The following is a 20424-nucleotide window of genomic DNA, read 5'->3' on the forward strand; positions in this document are numbered from 1 at the left end:
ATGTTCACAGAGACAGGTTACTAAATTCTGCCAATATATTAAAGTAACAAGAAGGAACTACAGAAATATTGCCTCAGGGATAAGAGCAGCCATGCCCATACTCATACAAGCATTTACAGCGTGCTCCAGCTTCTCTCCCCACCACACACAAAAGTAGCCACCTGCCTACAAGCAACTTCAAGTAGTCCAGAGAAAAAACAAAGACTCAGATGCACTATTCAGCACGCAGGAAGGCTTTGACATAAAGAAAATTACTGCACTGAAGGCAACACAGTGCCTGTTTAATGAGCAACACACGCAGAGGATAAGCCTACTCACAGGAGAGTGAAACTGAAGAAGAGAAAGGTTGAAAGCTGAAAAGAAACTGACGGAGCTGCCTGGGAGCTGCCAGACAGAGACAGGCGAACCAGAAATGTAGTGGAGATGGATTTTCCTTTCATGAGGGGAAAACATGAAAATTTTATTGAACACCAAAGTGCAAAAATCCAATAGGAAAACAACCCTCAGACTCACCACCTCAGGAGAAATTCCACTACTCACTCTCAACGAAAAGAGGGTAACTTCTCAAAAGGGTCCAAACTCTGGATACATGAAGTTGTGTTTAGCTCTTTCGTAAAACTAGGACTGTCAAGTACATTGAATAGGAGGATCTTGCTCATCTCCTTTTCTAGAAATTAAAACAGATTTTTAAAGATAGTTTATTTTTAATCTGACAAAATAATGATTTCATTTAACGACAGCTTTTAGGCCAGCAACCAAGTTCTTGTTTAAAACAGCGCAAAATTTTGTCTACATTTCCATGCTAAGTTTTAGGGCATAGAACTTACTTAAACATACAAGGAACCAACATGACAGAAAATAGCTCCCTCAGCTGGAGCTGCATAATTTTTACGTTTTAGTTTAATTCAACTAGTAGAGTCATTAAGTATACAACTAAATTATATGTGTATAACACGACACAAATCTAATTTTCTTAATTTTACTGTTCACTACTATGTTCTGAAGTTCTTTACTACGACATATATAGCTTAATGAGAATAAAAAGCATCTGTATCAGAGGGAGAAGGGAGCAAACTGAAAGCAGTATAAAGTGATGCCCATTACCTGCCTTCAAGAAAAATGAAAAACACCAAGACAGGCATCTGCCAACCAGCTGGAAATATATTCAGGATCTGCCTCTATTAAAATATAACTACAATTAAAAAAAAAAACCTAGACCATGGTTTGCCATTGCATCATTTCTTCTTCAACTTTAATACTGTACACAATGTGGAGAAAGACATGGGCCATACAGGATAAGACTGAATAATATTCTACCTTTAATTTATAGGTGTTAATGCACCTGTAATCTGCAATCATAGAGCCATGACATTTCATATAATAATACCAGAAGTGTTACTGTAAAGAATAATTCACTCCTGATGTTGAGGTTAAATATTCATCCTTCTCAATTTAAGAGAACTGAGCATTTCTCTCTGTTCACATGTCATTTAAAAAAAAAATAAACAAAAACCAGTAAGCAATTAAAGAAATAAGGAATAAAGTGGTCAAGAGATTTTGACAAAAATCTCTAAGCACTAAACTAAGAAGCATGACCACATCTGTATTTGCCTTAGAAAAAGTCATCCTTTATGGAAACACTGCCCTAGACATGACAAAATAGTCACTTCCAGAATAATGGAGAAAAACTATTTTCTTTTCATTGATAAGCAGCTATAAGAAGGCACCCTCCTATTTCCTTAGTTCTGCTTTCTGTCATAGTTGCATGTTAAGAAGATTAAACATGCCAAAACCTTAAAGGTTCAAATGCTAGTGTCAAGAAGCTGAAGAGCTGTAACTTTCCCTCACTTAAACCTTAGAATGAACACTAGCAAGAGGATGCCAAAGATGTCACTGGCCTATCACATTTGCAACATTCAGAAGACAGCTGTAAAAAAACAACCAACCAACCAAAAAAGCCAAATTAAAAAAACAGAACAAAATCCCAAACAAATCAACCTTTGAAAGAAAATTCAAAATCCATGCTTAACAGCAATGACTTAAAATACTAAATAGTCTAAAAGTTAAAATACTAAACCTTAGAAGTCCTACAGATTTCAGAAAGCTCACAGAACTTCTTTAGGAACAAGATTCTCTAATTCACGCCACAATAATTTAAGGTTCACTTAGTGTCAAGCACCATTATTTCTTAAGGGCTTTTCTCAGATAGATTATGTGTCAAATAGATTTAACCCCAGAGATGGAACATGATCTTATAATAGCTATGACTAAATTACAAGTTTTAAAGTAGACAGCCATCAAAGTAAGGAGAACAGGCAATCGTGGATTCAGGAAATGTACATTCCTCCATAGTCAGCTAATGGCAACATTAATAGGATGTGATGGACTTTTCTCCACCAGGAGAAAATACTGCCTGCATTTCTGCTTCAACAACCCACACCAGCTGACTAATAGAGTTATATTTTTGTCGCGTATGAGGATGGTTACTTGCCCATCCTCTAGCAGTTGCAGAATGAAAACGTTAACAGCAGCTGTGGAGCGAACAGAAAAGCTGCTCTATTTGGTAGCCAAGATTCAAAGCACAGGCCTTTCCCCTCAAACAGTGAAGCTCATTTTCTGTCACAGGGTGACAAAAAGACACAGCACAGAACAAGGCCACTTTTAGGGCTTAAAGTAGCTAGCTGAAGATACTTTTAAGGAGTAATAAACCTTCACAGGGAGGAACTGGGGAGCTTAGAAGTTGTTGTAGGAAAGAAAAACTGATGAATCAAAACAGGTTTCTTAAAACAACTCTTATCAAATACTATTAAACGTAAAAACTCTTTAACTTGGCATAATAATAATGCTAATCATACCAGACCAGTCCCAAAGAAACACTTCTGCCACACTACTGAATAATCAGCATATGCCTGCAACTAGAAGCATCTTTTTATGCAATCACTTGGGCTTCAGTCCTGCAAAAATTTAAATATATCACTCTGAGTAGACCTACAGATCTCTGTGGAAGTCTGTAGAGTTTATCACACACATAAAAGTTAACACATATTTGTAAGTCTTGCAGGATAATTGCTTTTGGCAGAATATAAATAACATTGCTCTGTTTCAGCATCACGGTCTCCTGCATTAAGAACCACGTGCTCTGGTGAAGCCTGCCATTCTTCATATAAAGAGTGGCAGATGCATAGCCCACTGAGACATTTAAACTTCCCTTTGCATTTTCTTTGAAGTTTCAGGATAGTGTTTGGGCATTATTTAAAAGTAGCAAGAAAGCTAACAAATGAAGCTGATACAAATTGCCTAGAAATGCTTTCTTACTACTGCCATGGATACCACTGGTGGGACTGGAGGCAATTCTTAGACAAACTATCTATAGCTTCCAACAATTCCAAACAGTACACCAATATAGGCTGTGGAGTTTACTAGCTATTTTTCCAGAACCCAATGCATTCGGTGACAGGGAAATAACTCAATATGAAGAGCAGTCTTAATAACGGATTCTAAAGTTCACTGTACTATAACTCAATGAAAAAGCTTAAAAGACTGTTACAAGAAGAGCTTTCAGATAGCAAGACAGGCATCTGAAATAATTTTAGAAACTTAATGCCAGTAGTTTGCCTAATTGACTTTAAAATGCATACCTAAAACTAGGCCTTAGATTTCTCTCCTTGTCAGTCTTTATCTTTTCAGCATTGTCTTCCTGTCTCTACTGCCTTTCATTTTAACTCCTAGCAAAGATAAACTTGAGCAAAGAATAGGAACTTTGGTAACTGTCAATGACATTGAGAATTAAAAAAATGGTATATATCACCTCTTGCAGTCACTACTGCTTCTGCAAGCCCAGCTGGAACAGAAGATCTGTCTTGGCAGAAGGCCCAGCTCTAATAAGGGGAAAGGAATGAATATATTTTGTAGACACAGGTAGCTCTTACAGAAAGATTTACTTTTGTCCTTCTATTCCCCCCCCCCCTTATTTTTATTCAATAGCTAAATCTCTCTAATCCCACCAAAAAAAAAAGAAAAACAAGAAAAAAAACAAGAAATAAACCCACCAAACAAAAACCAGGAGTTTCACTGATGATACATCATAAAGATTTTACAGCTGAGAAAGTGCTGCATGCAACAGCAGTCCAAAAATGCTAACAGCAATGAGGGGGGAAAAAGTAATTTAAAATATTCAGCAGCTCTCTCAAACCTGTGACTTCACATTTACAGCTTGTAATTGGCCCAAATAACCAGTTAGAAATTCCTTGCATCAGTTCGTTTCTATTAAGCACATTTTATTTTGTGCACAAAAATAACACAGACCCACAGGTAAACTGGATAGACAGACACATTTTCAAGTGCTGACCTAACTCTTTCTCAATAAATCCTTTGCTTGCACCTCAGATTGAGTATCGAGTGTAGAGTAGCATCTTACAAAACAAACAAACAAACAAAGAAACAACACAACACAAAACCCCAAGTATTTTCAAGAAGGGGAAAATGGATGACCTGGGGGAATTACAGACCAGTCAGTCTCACCTCCATGACTGGCAAAATCTTGGAGCAGATTCTCCTGGAAGGCATGCTAAGCGACATGAAAAACAACAACGTGCTTGGTGACAGCCAGCATGGCTTCACTAAGGGGAAATCCTTCCTGACCAGTTTGGTGGCCTTCTATGATGGGGCTACAGAACTGATGGACAGGGGTAGAGCAGCTGATGTCATCTACCTGGACTTGTGCAAAGCGCTCGACACTGTCCCACATGACATCCGTGTCTCTAAATTGAAGAGGCATCAATTTGACGGATGGACCACTCAGTGGATACAGAACTGGCTGGATGGCTGCACACAAAGAGTTGTGGTCAATGGCTCAGTGTCCAGCTGGAGACCAGTAACGAGTGGTGTCCCTCAGGGATCGGTGTTGGGACCGGTCTTGTTTAACATCTTTGTCGCTGACATGGACAGTGAGATTGAGTGCACCCTCAGCAAGTTTGCCGATGACACCAAGCTGTGTGGTTCAGTTGATACCCTGGAGGGAAGCAATACCATCCAGAGGGACCTTGACACGCTTGTGAGGTGGGCTGATGCCAACCTCATGAGGTTTAACCATGCCAAGTGCAAGGTCCTACACCTGGGTGGGAGCAATCCCAGGCACAGCTGCAGGTTGGGCAGAGAAGAGATTCAGAGCAGCCCTGTGTAGAAGGACTTGGGGGTGCTGGTCGATGAGAAAATGAACATGAGCCGGCAGTGCGCAATCACAGCCCAGAAAGCCAACCATATCCTGGGCTGCATCAAAAGGAGCGTGACCAGCAGGTCGAAGGAGGTGATCCTGCCCCTCTACTCTGCTCTTGTGAGACCTCACCTGGAGTATTGTGTGCAGTTCTGGTGTCCTCAACATAAAAAGGACATGGAACTGTTGGAACAAGTCCAGAGGAGGGCCACGAGGATGATCGGGGGACTGAATCACCTCCCGTATGAAGACAGGCTGAGAAAGTTGGGGCTGTTGAGCCTGGAGAAGAGAAAGCTGCACGGAGACCTCATAGCAGCCTTCCAGTATATGAAGGGGGACTATAGGGACGCTGGGGAAGGACTCTTCATTAGGGACGGTATTGACAGGACAAGGGGTAATGGGTTAAAACTTAAACAGGGGAAGTTTACATTGAATATAAGGAGGAAATTCTTTCCTGTTAGAGTGGTGAGGCACTGGAATGGGTTGCCCAGGGAGGTTGTGAATGCTCCATCCCTGCTGGTGTTCAAGGCCAGGTTGGACGAAGCCTTGGATGAGATGGTTTAGTGTGAGGTGTCCCTGCCTATGGCAGGGGGGTTGGAACTAGATGATCTTAAGGTCCTTTCCAACCCTGACTATTCTATGATTCTATTAATGGGCCAGCCCTGAATGTCCTTATTCAAGGCAAAGCCCAAGAGCACCAAAACCTCCTCATCTCCCTTCTCCTGCCAAAACACTATTTTAGCATCAGAAAGCAAGCAGATGACACTGACATGACCATTCAATGCATTTCCTAACAAAGCTGAATTTCTTATGTTTTTTTCCCTAGAATATCACACTAACCATTTTAGTTCCTTGCCTTATTCATGTGATTTTATGAAACACAGTCTCAAGAAAAGAAATACCTATGCAGTACATAATGCTCTGAAATACTGTTTAGATGTTAAAGACTAATTTCAAGTTCTAACACTCAAAGATGAAAAGCACAGTACACCAAAAGATTAAAACTGAATAATCTGGCATAGCAATTTCAGTTCACTTCAACTTCTGAATGCCTGAAAACACACTTGTATTAAGAACAGATAAGCCATCCAAAACTAAATTGCTGCTAAAGTAAAATGAGGTCCTACCAAACAAACACATGTCTAAGTTTTCCAATAAATAATCAAGAAACAAATAATATATTTCATCTTAAACTTCCTGATGAGGAAACAGATGCATGTGGAATCTAACCAAGTATAGCAAGCAGAAAAGTCAGACAAAGGATTGCCAGATCTTTCACGGCAATTCTTACAGTTTTATATAAAGCATTAACGTGCATTAATATTAAGGTAATACCAGCATTAACACCTTGAATTATAGTACTAAATTACTATTAATTTGTGATGTCCTTAGAATGTTTTGTGCAGATATTAACTGCATCTCTGAAGATCTTTAGGATCTCAGTTATCAAGTTTCTTCAACATTCTCAAAGGGAGACTTCTAACCTCCCAGAAAGGAGAAACCATAGCTGACCCCTTTGTACTTTTATCAAGTAGTTCTGAACCATAATCTGCCTTGTCACAAAAACTTACCCAAACCATTTCAAACCACAGATCTGCTTTTAAAAGCAAACAAGTGAGCAGTTAAGTTCAGTGGATTTTAAATAAATCTACTCCCACTCTTCCTCATTAACTAACTGATCTCTACTGTAAATTTGCTTTAGATGCTTTAGGTGGCTATTAACTGTATAGAGACAAAGTTACTTTGTGTGTCAAAATGACAGCAACAGTACTATTTATTTAGTGGAACTGATATGTCAGTGTTAGTAAATCACAAGGCATTAATGGAATTCTTTGTATTTCTGTCTTAAATGGCTTGTGTACTTATGCAACGTTACCTTATTCTGAAATACTTCACATATTGACAAGAAAGAATCTGAAGACATCTCCCTCAAAAAACCAAAATCCTAAACCCATTCTGAAGAGTCAGATTATGTAAATAGTCTATCAAAAAAATTAACATAAATGCACCCACAGCAGGTATCAGATACACCACTACAAAAGTTCATATGGTTTGGGGAGGGGGCACTTACAAAGTAATTCAGATTATATCGCAAAAAAACCCACAGAATTACAAAGATTTGCTTGCGAGTACCCTTTTCTCAACAGTTTTACAAAGGAACAGCAACTTCTAGACTTTCAAAGTTACAGACAGATAATTTAATTCAATCCCAAATAGTATCATTAATACTGAATTCAACTTGATTCCTGTGGATCTTTGAACCTCACTTGTAGCAGCCTCAACCACCAGATTCAACAACTGCTGCTGCAAGGCTACATATTGAAGTGAATAAGACACACACAAAGCATTGTCCATTCTGAAGGAAATGGCATGTAACAGAGCTCACAAGACTGAAGATGAACAAACAAGAAGTTTTATCATTAGGAAAAAATCCCAAAGCATAAAAGCCCAAAACAAAACAAAAACAAAACAACAAAAAAAAACAAACCAAAAAACCCAACCAACCCCTACAGAAGTAATGCATAATCTTCCCTACTTCTGTCAGATATTACAGTAATTTCCTATAGTGAAAGCATACAAATACTACCCGATTATTTAAAACTTAAGTTATATCTGAGCTTCACACGATTCTACTGGAATAATACACAAAGAGAACTTCATGCTTTTTGACCAACATTGTTATTGAGAAAGTCAAACAGCAATTCCTGACAAAATTATTTGCTGAGCTATAATAAGAACACCTTGCAGAGGAAAGGAAAAATAGTCCTTTGGAGAACACCATTTTCCAGGGTAAATAAAGACAACAAAAGTTGCATCCTACTGACGACATAATACAACTAAACTGAATTTCTTGGTTAATGATAAAAGCTTGAATAGCATCCTTCAGTTTAAGTGTTAAAACTGCATTTCTCAGGAATCTAATATACCATTTTATTATATAGACAAAAGAATATCTGTCTCAGACAAGGAATACCAAAAATGGAAAAAAAAATTCTCCTCACCAAATACATCCTAGATCACAGATACTAATGCTTCAATAGGGAAATGACAGTTACACTCTCTCCACTGTAAAATATCTAAACTGTAAGTTAGACAAGAAACAAAATGTAAAAAGCAGATCCATTCTACATAGGATGCAACCTTTCTGCACTATCTGGTTGTAACTGCCTTGGAAACAAACTGTGAAGCAATCTCAGATAAACTGGCCAAAATTACTCCTGCCCTTGAGAAGTTACATTTGTTTCTTCTCTTGACACTGGAAAGTTAGTTAAGATACCTCTTGCAACTTCACTACTGAAATGATCTTTTCCGGAAGCACATGGAGAGATTTGGATCACCATGCCTTATTTGGGATGATACATTGATCAAAGCTCATTGTTTGCACCCTCCAGTTGGAAGGAGTTTGAGGGCCTTAAAGCTTACTTAAAAGATTTTATTTCATTCATTGAGCTTCAGTTGTGGGATCAAGCTCATGCAGCACAGACTTGGCAAAAGCCAGTCCTGTACCTGTCAGTAGCTGCTCAGGTCTAAAAAAACAGCTGAAGTAACAGATATAGTAAACTTATTTCCAATCATTCCACAAGTCTAATCCATACATTTTGCTTTTGTTTTGAAAAGCTACACATATAGCTATAATTCTACTTCAGGAAGATTTGTTCACAATCATAAAAAGTTGAATTTTCTGCAGTAGTCACTCAGCATTGACTTTCAACAATACTGCAATTTCTTCTCCTTTCACTGCTGAAAGAAGGATGAACTTGCAGGCTGTGGGAAGCATTCTGTCTTTCTTCAGCGAAGGAAACACATCTTTTTATTTAGGTTATGCTTTTTATGTCCCATATTGGCAAAACACAAGCTTCTTGCTAGCACTGCTCAGGGGTAAAACCCTGGTATTAAGACTTGTGAGGGTGCTCAGTGGGCCAGTCAAAATGTCTTGAAGAGACAATAACCAGTGCCTTATTTTCCAGAGAAGCCTTTCAGGATAAACTGTATGAGAACACTGATTCAGAGAAATGCTCAGAAAAATATTTTCTAAAATGCTAAAACCAAAACTAACAAGGATAGCTCTCTCTAACAGGCAACACACTTCAAAACACAGAAAGATACGCCACTTTCAGCAGTAAAAAACAAAAACCCACACAAGCAAACCCAAATAAAAAACAAAAAACCAGAAACAACAAAACCAAACCCTCCCCCCCCCCCCAAAAAAAAAAATATCCAAACAAACAACAACAAAAGAAAACAACACAAAAGCCCCAAAATAGTTAATAACAATATAACTAATTTAGGAAAACTACAGTTTTAAAAAGGTACAGCAGACAGGAGAGGGAGAACCTGAAAAGCTCCTCTAATTAGAAAACTAAGCTTACTGGTCTTCCCCTAGTTAACAACTTACTCCAGAAGAAGAATACAGGCCCCTCAGGAAACTACCCTTTACTAAACAAACGCACTCCAAATTCCTGTCTTGTTCTGGAACAGCTTCCCTGAATAGACTTGTTCTTCATCCAGAATTCAACTAACAGCTGAAGAAGAGTTGTTTTCTACTTTGCTTCAGAGGAATGACTGTGGACATATTCTCCCTTTGCAAGATTTGCAGGCAGCCATAACAGAGAAATAAAAGGTAGTGATATCCTGCACTGTGAACCTAGGGACTTCAAAGAAAAAAAAACAACCCTGGTTTTATATCAGGGACAAACATTCAAAGCACCTGCACAAGCATCACCTCTATGCTGTGCACAGCACCTGAAGTGTATCATATAAGGCACTTAAAAGCACGTGATAAAGCAACATTACTTCTGAACCCATCTCCAAAAAGTCCTCTTCACCCCTAAACAATCCACAAACAGAGAAGCATCTAATCGGGTAACACAAGATTCCCTCAGCCTTCCTGCAGCCAAGAGGCCGGGGTGGAGATACTGTCACGGACGCAATTTTCAGTGCCCCAGGCAAGCGCTTAACTGATTTCTACAAATCCTCCATTACCTAGCGGGGTTGTTAACATGCACGATTCCTTTCCATCACCATAGTAACAAAGCAGGTACATTTTAAGGTGCATATGGGGGCTCTTCTAGAGGATGTGTCAAGTTGAATACAGCTAAGACAATATAAGATATTTTAAGCTAGACCCGTTCAGTATAAATACAGAAAGCATGAAAGTACTGTGATAGAGATCATCACAGGATTGTTTAAGCAGTGGTTACACATCCATTAAAAAGTTTTCTGAGGGCTGAAAGAAGTAGAAGATGAAGCAAGATTCAGTCAGGAAACTTATGGGCCTTAATGCGTACGAACAGCTGTGTAATAACAGCCTGATTTTAGACTCTCCAACATCTTCAGGAACCACAGAGCAGAACACAGTAAACATTTTTAAGAACAATATGTTTTACCTGTCAATTTCCCTTAAAAAAAAAATCTAATTAGGAAAACACATTTACTGATTAAGAAATTACAAGCAACTGGCATTGTAGTTTCAATGACAGCTGCAAGTACTTTGCACTTACATGCCTGAAGTATGACGCTATTCCTGTAGGACACACGAGGACACCACAGAAATCCAGTCTTAATGGCAACCTGTATGTAAGGCGCCTCCATGGCAATTATGGTCATACATGTCAACAGCCTAACCAGCTCTGTGCGACTGACATCCCACGGCGGCACGACTTGCTCATAACAGATGTCATTATTGCCTTAAAAGAACCAAACCAAAAGTCCAACATTACTAACATGTTATTCCCTAAAATAATTTCTCATACTACACTAGAAAGAGCTTCCAAATTGGGAGGAAAAAAAAAAAACAACAAACCCAAACCAAACAGAAAACACCACCAAACCCCAGCTTTCAAATATGAAGAAATAAGAAAATCATGCTAGCAAAAGCATGCAAGAAATACACTACAAGTCTGGTTAGAGTAACAGCAGTATTACCAACTCCCACAGTTGAAATGGGAAGATTAAAGACTAAAACAAGACTGAATTGCAGAAGCAAACAATTAAAAAAACCAACCCCTAACAACCCCTAACTAACTTAGGACATTGCCTTAATTTTCAGTATTAGTATTTATAGAATTTTAGCACTTACTAAGATGCAGTCTTCAATTTCACAGCACTACGTGTGTGTGATCAGAAAGTACAGCTCTCTCTGGCACAGGATGAGCAGCAAATGAAGCAAGGGGCCGAAAAAAAGGAAATGTGTGTTTCCTAGTATTGAAGGCAATCTGATCATACTCCTGGCTCTGTCTCATTATCAAAATTATCAAAATTCTTGCCCCCTGGCCACATGGATTATATCTGCACAAACAATCTCAGATCTCAGGCCTGACAATTCTCGAGCATTTAATTTTACAACTTTACATTCTCTTGGCACACATTATGTGTACACTGGTACTAGCCATCATACATAACAGTTTCTTCTACAGTTGTTTGGGATTTTTGGGGGTTGTTTTTTTTTCCTAAAGCCAGGCTGAATGTGGTTCTGGGCAACCTGATCTAGTTGAAGATGTCCCTGCTCATTGCAGGGTGGTTGGACTAGATGACCTTTGAAGGTCCCTTCCAAACCAAACTGTTCTATGATTCTATAAACTGCTCCCTGAAGAAGGCACAAACATACCTGTTCTACCCTACTAGGAAACGTCCAATCTATCTATTCCTGGTCCTAAAGGGAGCAAAGACCAGTGATTAGCAACAGTAATTAGTGCTTAAAAACACACAGGTTTGGTACATAAGGTCAGCCACTTACACAGATTTAAAAAAAAGGAAACAAACCATGATTACCCATTTTAAAAGGGTAATGTCTAGATCCTGAATTACCTCCTTTACACCTTTCAGAAACCCGTCCCTGTCCAAGCTGGAACATACCACAGGCTCAAGCTGCTATCACAGGCTTCATATTACAACATGCTACACTGGGATCCAGAGTGAGCTTGCCGCTCACAGAAAGATATACCTAAGGCACAGAGTACTTTATCATGCCTGAAAGAGTGAAAAGTTTCTAGGAAGCTACATAAATATTCCTAAATCAGAGCAGACTCTGTACTCCCACCTTTCCCTACCCTTATTTAAATCCTTTTAAAAAGTTAAAGAGAGAAACCCCTTCTGCCCTCAAGGTTTATACCACTTCACCAAAACAGTTCTGCACAATTTCTGGAAGAGGAAAAATCCCAGGCAGGAATCCTCATTAAGAATTATATTTCACCAGTTTTTGGTTTATTTAGGAAAGGCAGGCAGTCTCAGTAACAATCTTTACTAAACCTTACCCCATATTCAGTGATTATTTGCTTTATTTATGAAAGTCTCAATGCTTCTTGTTGCTACACTTGTTTATTCACAGCATCGGACTTTACTAAAACTTTACTAAAACTGAAATAAATCAGTTTAATCTTTTGCCTTGACAAACTTCAGTTAGTGTAGCAACTTGTCAGTACAAGCCAAAAGAAAAAAGGGTAACTGTCAACACTTGTCAGATCATCTTGGAGAAAACTTATTAAACTTATTTATTTCATACCATTTTTCTAGAGTTTCTTAAATAAAAAAAAAAAAAAGAGAAAAAAAGGACAACTCTGCCACAGACCTGACACCTGCTTTCACAAACTGTTCAAGCCAGACACCGGTGCAAACAACTTCTTTATCACAAATAGCAGTAGCCAAAAATTTCAGACACAAGAATGAAAACACCTGGGGAGTTTTTCATTCATGAAGGAGGAAAAAAAAAAAAAATTAACACCTCATTTTTCAGTCAGTTTAGATGTTTCAACAGCACACATTTGGAGAATTCTTGTGTACCTCACACATGAAGAATATTTTCTTCTGAATGGAAGTTAGGTATCAGCCAACAAAGCAGCATGGAGCACAGTAACTGCTGAAGTTTCTATGGCCTCTTTTCCCTGTTTGAATTCAAGTATTTACTGTCATATGACAATGAGTTCTTAGAGAAAAAGTGCTTGTGATCTTATTGCATATATAATGAATTTATCGCCATTATATTGGGACATTTTTCTTATTTTCCCCCATCTTATTTGGGAATTTGGGCCTGCAACTGTGTGTAGCAAGTCAGTTATTATTTAATCAGAACACATTCATAAACAATTTTAGTACTCACAGCACTTAAATGCACATCTTTTGTCCCCTAGCATATTTAAAGATGAATTGGCTAGTTGAGTTTTTTTTAAATTCTTTTCTTGTCATAGGTAGGAAGAAAACAATGAATATAAAGCACTGAATATAAATAAATGAATATACATTATTTTAATAAATTGGTATGACAGATAGCAGCATGACCATTGTGTGATAAACTTGAAAAGATGTGAAAACACATGCACTTAAAATGTCTGCTTATTTCCTACAAGGAAGTGCTTCTCAATACCATCATAGTCTTACAGACTGATTCTCATCACAGATATTTGTCAAGTATGAGAGATACCATGTTTACCATAGACCATAAAATATGTTACCATATACAACATAATACTATCTCACAAATGAGAAAAAACACAGGGAGTAATGCCAGCCAACAGATGTTACTAGATCAGAGTCTAAGCACTAGCAAAAAAACAACAAAAAAATCTTCTCTTAGGGAGTACAGGAAAAGTGAGCACAACAAATACATGTACTGCCATTGTCTTAAATCTAGAAATATATGTTAACATGGCATACTGAGAGAGCAGCCAGTTCCCTTCTTTCCCTCAAAACCAAACATCGCTAAAGATTATTTCTGTTGAATACCAAGACTGGTTGGAAGATACACCTGAAAGAGTATTAGAAAGTATAAAAAAATGGTGCAAATACGTTTACATCTTATTAAATTTTTATTGTAATATTTGTGCCACATTAGTCGCCAATACCTAAATAAATACTTCAGGACTAGAAGTGCTTTCAGAAAGAGAAACGTGTACTTTCAAGGGAGAGAAAGGAGGAACAGATTTTATATTTTCAGGCACCATTTATTTTTTGTTTACAACCAATTCCAGCCATTCAGTGACTGTGCAAACTGTGCTAGTTAGAATTTGCTTGCTTAAATACTGTTGTACATTAGAACAAAGAGGGGAAAGGCACAGATAGCTCCTTTTTAATATAAAGAAACTGGGATCCTCAAAAACACGGCAACTCCCAGACATCTTTCAAATTCCTTTAAGGAAGCTGCAACACATTTCAATTGAGAAACAAAAGTAGCAGGGAAAAAGCAGACATTTAAACATTAGAACACCAACATTTAAGCCAAAATACATTGTATGCCATATCACAGTTACATTTTTTCAATCAGAGAGTAACAACCAAAAAAGACAAAAATATTTCCTTTGTCTCCTCTTTAAATTTGTGCCAATATTCTAAGAAGTATTTTTTGTTTATGATGTTTCTCATATCCCATCAAGTCATCACCAATGCATACGACTTGTCCAGATATACACAAGAATGGGTAAATAAGAAAAAAAAATTGGTGTTAAGCCTAAAACCCACTAGGAATGCCCTCTGCTTTAATCCCATGACTTCTTATCCTATCAAGATGTATTTCTTTCAAGAAACACCTCTACTTCTGAAACACAGGCTGGTGTCTTCACTACCACTTAACACTTCAAAAATGTTAAATTTTAATTGAATAAACAAGGCAAACACTCAGCATTTTTTTAATTCAAGTATTATCACTGGTTCCAGTTATGCTAAAACATCCAGAAAATATTTTTCTGCAACACCACAGTAATCAGGAAATGCTGCTAAGGTGAACTCTTCTGCTAAAAAAAAAAAAAAAAACAAAAAAAACCAAAAACCAAACAAAAATTCTCCCAAAACAAACAAAAAACCAAACAGAACAAAACAAACCCCCTGACTCACAGATTATATAACATGCAAATATAGTTTCACCTTCAAAATAGCATCGTGTAACACAAAGCCAAAGAGACAGCAAGAAGCAGTTCATAAGAGTGGAAAAGCCTCCCCAGGACTCTATAGGAGCCATTCCCCCAAAAGAAAATATATCAGTATTGCAATGATTTCATATAATCACTCGGTTTAGAAGATGCTTTCCTTAACAAAAATAAAATCTTGCCTCTTTTTATAAATTACATTAAGGGATGAAGAATTCCAAAGTTTATAGATATGCCCTAAAGAGCAGAAAGAAAATTAGCCTGCTGAAAAGTGTCAAAACCCTCCGAGAGCTAATAAAACCAAACTAGTTGGCTTTACTTTCTGCCCTATGATTTCATGTTTATCTTTCAGTATTTAGGCATGTAATATAAGAAGTTCTGAAGCACAAATGAAGCATAAACAGCATTTTCATAAATACTGAAGGAAGACGTGAAGATACCAAGTATTTTAAAAATTTAGTTCACCTTTACTTTTGAAATCAACACTGAGGATATTTGTAACACCATAATCCAGAAGCTGTTAAACAAACAGCATTAGTATATACCTGTATATCTGTGTTTAATTAATAATCTCTTTATCTAGGAAAATTAGCATAAGATGACCTATATTTATGTAGCAAAATAATTAGCATATGACAGTCTGAATCTGTAGAAGTACATAAAACCAACTCTGAATATAATTCAAGATCATAAGCATTCCCTGAAAATGAAAGAGGCCACCTGCAATACAGAGGAAAGTAAACAAGCCAATAAAGCAGCATGCCTACTTTTCAGTAACAGCAACTCAGACTCCATCTTAAGTCTGTCATCATTCATCCCTGCTGAATGGGGACTACGTAATGTAACAATCATTCTGTTTCACCTAACACTGAAATTTAGTAGCATTTATAGACAGCAATAAAACCTGCCACCAAATCAGGAAATTTGGTACAGTGCTTGCTGACCTGCCTGCTTTGACATTATTATGTTAAGCTGCACGAACAGCAATTTGACCCACAAATCCCACTAACTCCTTCATTTAGAAACTGACAATATTTGTGAACACCACATTGTCTTTGTGCTGACCACAGTGACTGCAAAACACCACTGGGAAAGCAAAAGGGGGAGGTAAAATTATCTGGAGGTACAGAAATACTCTCATTTAACTAACACCTGACAAATACAAAAACATATAAGAACCGTGTGAAAATCACCAACGAGGACTCATTCATGGCAATCATAATTTTTCATATGGCTGCCTTCCATATGTTCATGGCTGACAAGAAACCTAGTAGTTCTTAATGCAGCTTTTTTAATTAATTTTTTTCACCACCGGTGAGAATCTAACATTACTAACTTAGGTAAAACTCCACACCACAAATACTTATGTCTTACTCCATAACATGAAGTTTTATAAACAAAGAAAAATGCTCAATTACCAGAACACTCCCAGTAGCCACAATGACACAAAATGCATTGCAAAGAACCTGTATTTACCCTTATATGCCAAGAGATTTGTTAATGAATTCAAGGCCACTGATGTCACCAATTATACTGATAAAATTAAACACAGTGGACTTTTAATATATGATGAAAATCAATTTGTAGATCCGCCTTATTCTCACAAATAGTTGTTTGGAGTTTCAAGCATATTTTCCAGTCATTTCAAATGACATGCTTGTGCTACGTGCAAAATAAGCCAAAGAGAAATGACAACTCTGGCCTCACCAAAAATGCTGTCAAAAAAAAAAAAAGGGCAACTGAAACAGAGAAAAGCGATATTTTTCTTCTCATATCCTCATAACCAAAGTTAAAAGAATCTATTATTTGACAAAAAGCACTGTTTATAGTGTTTTGTAAGGTTATACACATTCAGCTTTATAACAGGGAGTTAACCCAAACCAAATACTGTACATAAGCTTTCCTTTCTCATTTTAAGTAAAGATTAGTAATCTTTCAGGTATTCCCCTAAATTGCACTACCAACAAAGACTTCTCCACTCCATAAATGTATAATTAAAGATCACTTTAGCGTAATTTGTTAAGATAATGAAATAGTGTATTCATGAGCAGCGAACATCACCATTTTAACACTGGCACCACAAACAGTTACATCAAACAAATACACTGCTTTCAGGAATGCTTCATCACCAAGTTTCATTCAATTTGTTGCTGGTTTGTTTTTTTTTTTTATTTTAAAAATATTTAAAATCAAAGTTAATGCACTGACCTCTAAACAGTTTCTGCCATATTAAAGCATTTCTCTGTTATTTCAGAGGTTTCTTCAGCCACGGCATAGGTTAAGGAGAAATGGCGATAACTAATCTCCTGCAAAATCCTCAATGCAATCAGGGAAAAAACCAAACCAAACCACAACTGCACTGCTGATTTCTATCAATTTAGTTGTCTTCACTGTTACCTGCATTTTATAACAGGCAGTATTTTCATATGTCTCATTTGGTACGATCGGTTTCCTTCCTACACTATGCTGATATCTTGCAGATACAAGACGGTATTGTTCAATAAAATGTAAATTGCCAAAAATGTATTAACATACTGTCTTGAAAACACGTTCACAATAATGACTATGATCTTCAATATTTTGGTTTTGAGTCGGTATCTGGAGGGGAAAATATTTCAGTGTTTTATGAATAAAACTCTTCCCTGCTTAAATGTTAGACGGCGCAGTGACAAGGCGCTTCCGAAATAACGCTCCTTTACAAGAAAACGACGTAACACACGCTATGAAAATGCCCACCCCCCATCTTCAGTGCGAGCTCCCCTGCTCGCAGCCATGAGCCGTTTTTCTGCCGCCCTCTCCGCTGCGCCTGGCTCCTCTCCCCGTGCAGGTCTGATCCGCGGAGCCGCTGAATGCAGAGGCTGTGCTGCACTGTGAATGGACAGCCAGGTATTTTATGAATGGAGCGGATCACGTGCTCCCAGCACCTCCCCGAGCTGATATTTCCCACATAACTGTGTCAACAACCAGCGAGCAGCACATATTAATACAGCCGGTCCTGGAGACCTTCCTCCGCTGCCCGCGGGAGGGTCCCTGCACCGTAAGCAGCGGCTCGAGGTATTCTGCAGGGCAGGTTCTGCCGCAGGTCAGCCGCGATGACGGCAAGGGTTGGTGGTTGTGTTTTTTTTTCCCCTCCTTTTTTTTTTTTTTTTTTTATGAATGGAGATTGTGGTATGCAAATGAGAGCGATTCACAAAAAAGGAAACATGGCGGCGGCCTCGGCTCCCCGCTCCCGGCCCCGCGGGCGCCGCAGCAGCTCCCGCCTGGCCCGGCCCGCTCCCCGCTCCGCGACCGGCAGCGCGGAGCTCCCCGGGCTCGCTGCCCCTGCCCGTACAGCTCCCTCGGGGCCGGGCCGCCACGCTTCGAGGAGCGCCAAGGAAGCCAGGCAGGTTTTACTGCGGAAGGCAGCGAAGCGGGCAGCGCCGCGCTCCCGCCGCGGAGCCGCTCGGCGGCCGCTGCCGCCCAGACGCACCACCGACGGGCGCGGGGCTATGTCCGCTCCGCCATGGCCGCGGCCACCACCCGCATCATTCATAAAGTCGGCCCGAGTCGGCACCGCAAATCGTAACGCTAAGGCTCGGAGACTGCAGCGACTGACCTTAAACGTCCCGATGGCAGCGAAAGTTTCAAAATACTTCTTGTTCGTTCTTCAACGCCATAAAGAACTCGGATGTTTCCTGACAAGCATTTATCTCCTCCGACCCAAAATGTATTTCAGACTACATGAAGGGAGATACAGCCGCGCGCACACACATATTCTCTGGATTTCCTCCAAACCAGTCACATTAAAAATATTGAGAGCCTTGAACTGTCCCCTTCCTCTTATTATAATCAAACAATAATCAAGACTCAAGATCCCAAGTGCTTATTAAAAGGGAAAAAAAAATGCTCCAGGGTAGGTTTTAGCTGTATTTACACTGACTGACTCATCCAATTAAAATTCAGGAGCAGTTTCCTGCAGGATGAAGCTCCCACACACTAGTTTCCATGTGAAATATCTACAAGTAATGGGATTATTATCAGAGGCAGTACGTGCCGATAGCTCTCTGGGCATTCGAAACCCTTCCCCTGCCACCTCCCCCGAGACACTGTCGTTACCTGCACCGTTTTCTATCGGGCTTTAATTAAAGCACGCTTTTCTGACCCCCCCGCTCACAGCCCTTCTAAACCAAGCCCCTTCACAAAGAGAGAGCTTCAGGGCTTCCATGGACGCGAGCAGAAATGCGCAGTACGCGCAGGGGGAGGCCAGGACACGTACGTGCGCAGGGAAAGGGCCCCACGGGCGTGGAGCCGCGAGCCTCGGCCCGATCCCGAACCCCGGGGGGGGGGAACCACCGCCGCGGCGAGCAGGGGGAACGGCCGCTTACTCGTTGTTAGAAGTCGCCGTCTCTTCGCTCATTTTCTCCTCACCGCGATCCGACAGGGAGACGGAGCAGCACCGACGCAGCCAGGGCGCAGCCAGAACTCACCAGAAACTTCACCATTGTTACCCCCCGGGCTGCCGCCCCCGGCCAGGCCCGGGCAGCGCTGAGAAGGGGGGGCGGAGGAGGGAAAACGGTGTGGTGAGCGATCTTTATCCTAGAAACAAGAAATCCTGCTGTCCGGCACTGGAGTGTATTTCCCCTGTCTTTAGAGATGACGATGATGATGGTGGTGAAGGCAGTGGTGGAAACAGCAGAAACAACCACGGATCTTCTGCTCTTGAGCTGCTTCCAGTTAAAGGGGGACAGAGCGGCAGAGACGAGGGAGGGCTCCGCGATGCAAAAAACTGCACCGCACCGTCCTCCCGCTGCAGCTCATCTCCTGTTGCAGCTGCCTTCGCTGTTGCTCTACTGCCTCCCTCGCCCAGCCGGGGCAGGCGGCGGCAGAAATTCCTCCAGACACCGGAGCCGCCACAGGCAGGGTCAGGCGCGGAAGGGGGGGGAGGGGGGCGAGCGGCTCGGCTGGGCTCTCCCACCCCCTCCGAAGCGACGCCGAGCACTGCGGAGGGAGGACGAGCCGGCCCCAAGGAGAAAGCTGGTGACGGGGGGAGGGAGGCGTTTTAAACCAGCCTAGGGGTGGGAAGGGGAGGGGGGGACGACGGAGGAGAGGGAGGATGCGTCACGGCTGTTTATGTGAGGAGCGAAGCAGAGAGCCTGGGAGAGAGGAGCCCCTGCCGCAGGACGAGAGGCAGGGGAGGGAAGAAGCCCGCGGGAAGTTCAGCGGCCGCGCTCCCTCCTCGGCAGCAACTCCATTAGCTACCGTCTCGGCTCCTCGCAGCCGCCTCCGCCTCCGTCTCCTCACAGGAAAACTGGGCGGAAGCGTTGACTTCAAGCTCCTTCCGCCGCCACAGCTTGATCCAAAATAACCAGGGGGAAAAGG

The 20424-nt window shown here is 40.3% G+C and overlaps 1 protein-coding gene across 1 annotated transcript in view; it reads right to left on the reverse strand.

Moving 5' to 3' along the window:
- SPRED1 (sprouty related EVH1 domain containing 1) overlaps positions 1 to 20181 on the reverse strand; it is a 62136-nt gene extending 41955 nt beyond the window's left edge. The window contains exon 1 of the mRNA XM_062619334.1: positions 19431 to 20181. Coding sequence (XP_062475318.1) covers positions 19431 to 19462 — 32 coding nt within the window. The 5' untranslated portion in view covers positions 19463 to 20181. The remainder of the gene's footprint in view (positions 1 to 19430) is intronic.
- Between the last annotated feature and the right edge of the window lie 243 nt (positions 20182 to 20424).

This window comes from Pezoporus occidentalis, unplaced genomic scaffold (genome assembly GCF_034315485.1).
Source record: "Pezoporus occidentalis ecotype Australia unplaced genomic scaffold, CSIRO_AGI_Poc_V1 ctg21, whole genome shotgun sequence".
Lineage (NCBI taxonomy): Eukaryota > Metazoa > Chordata > Aves > Psittaciformes > Psittacidae > Pezoporus > Pezoporus occidentalis.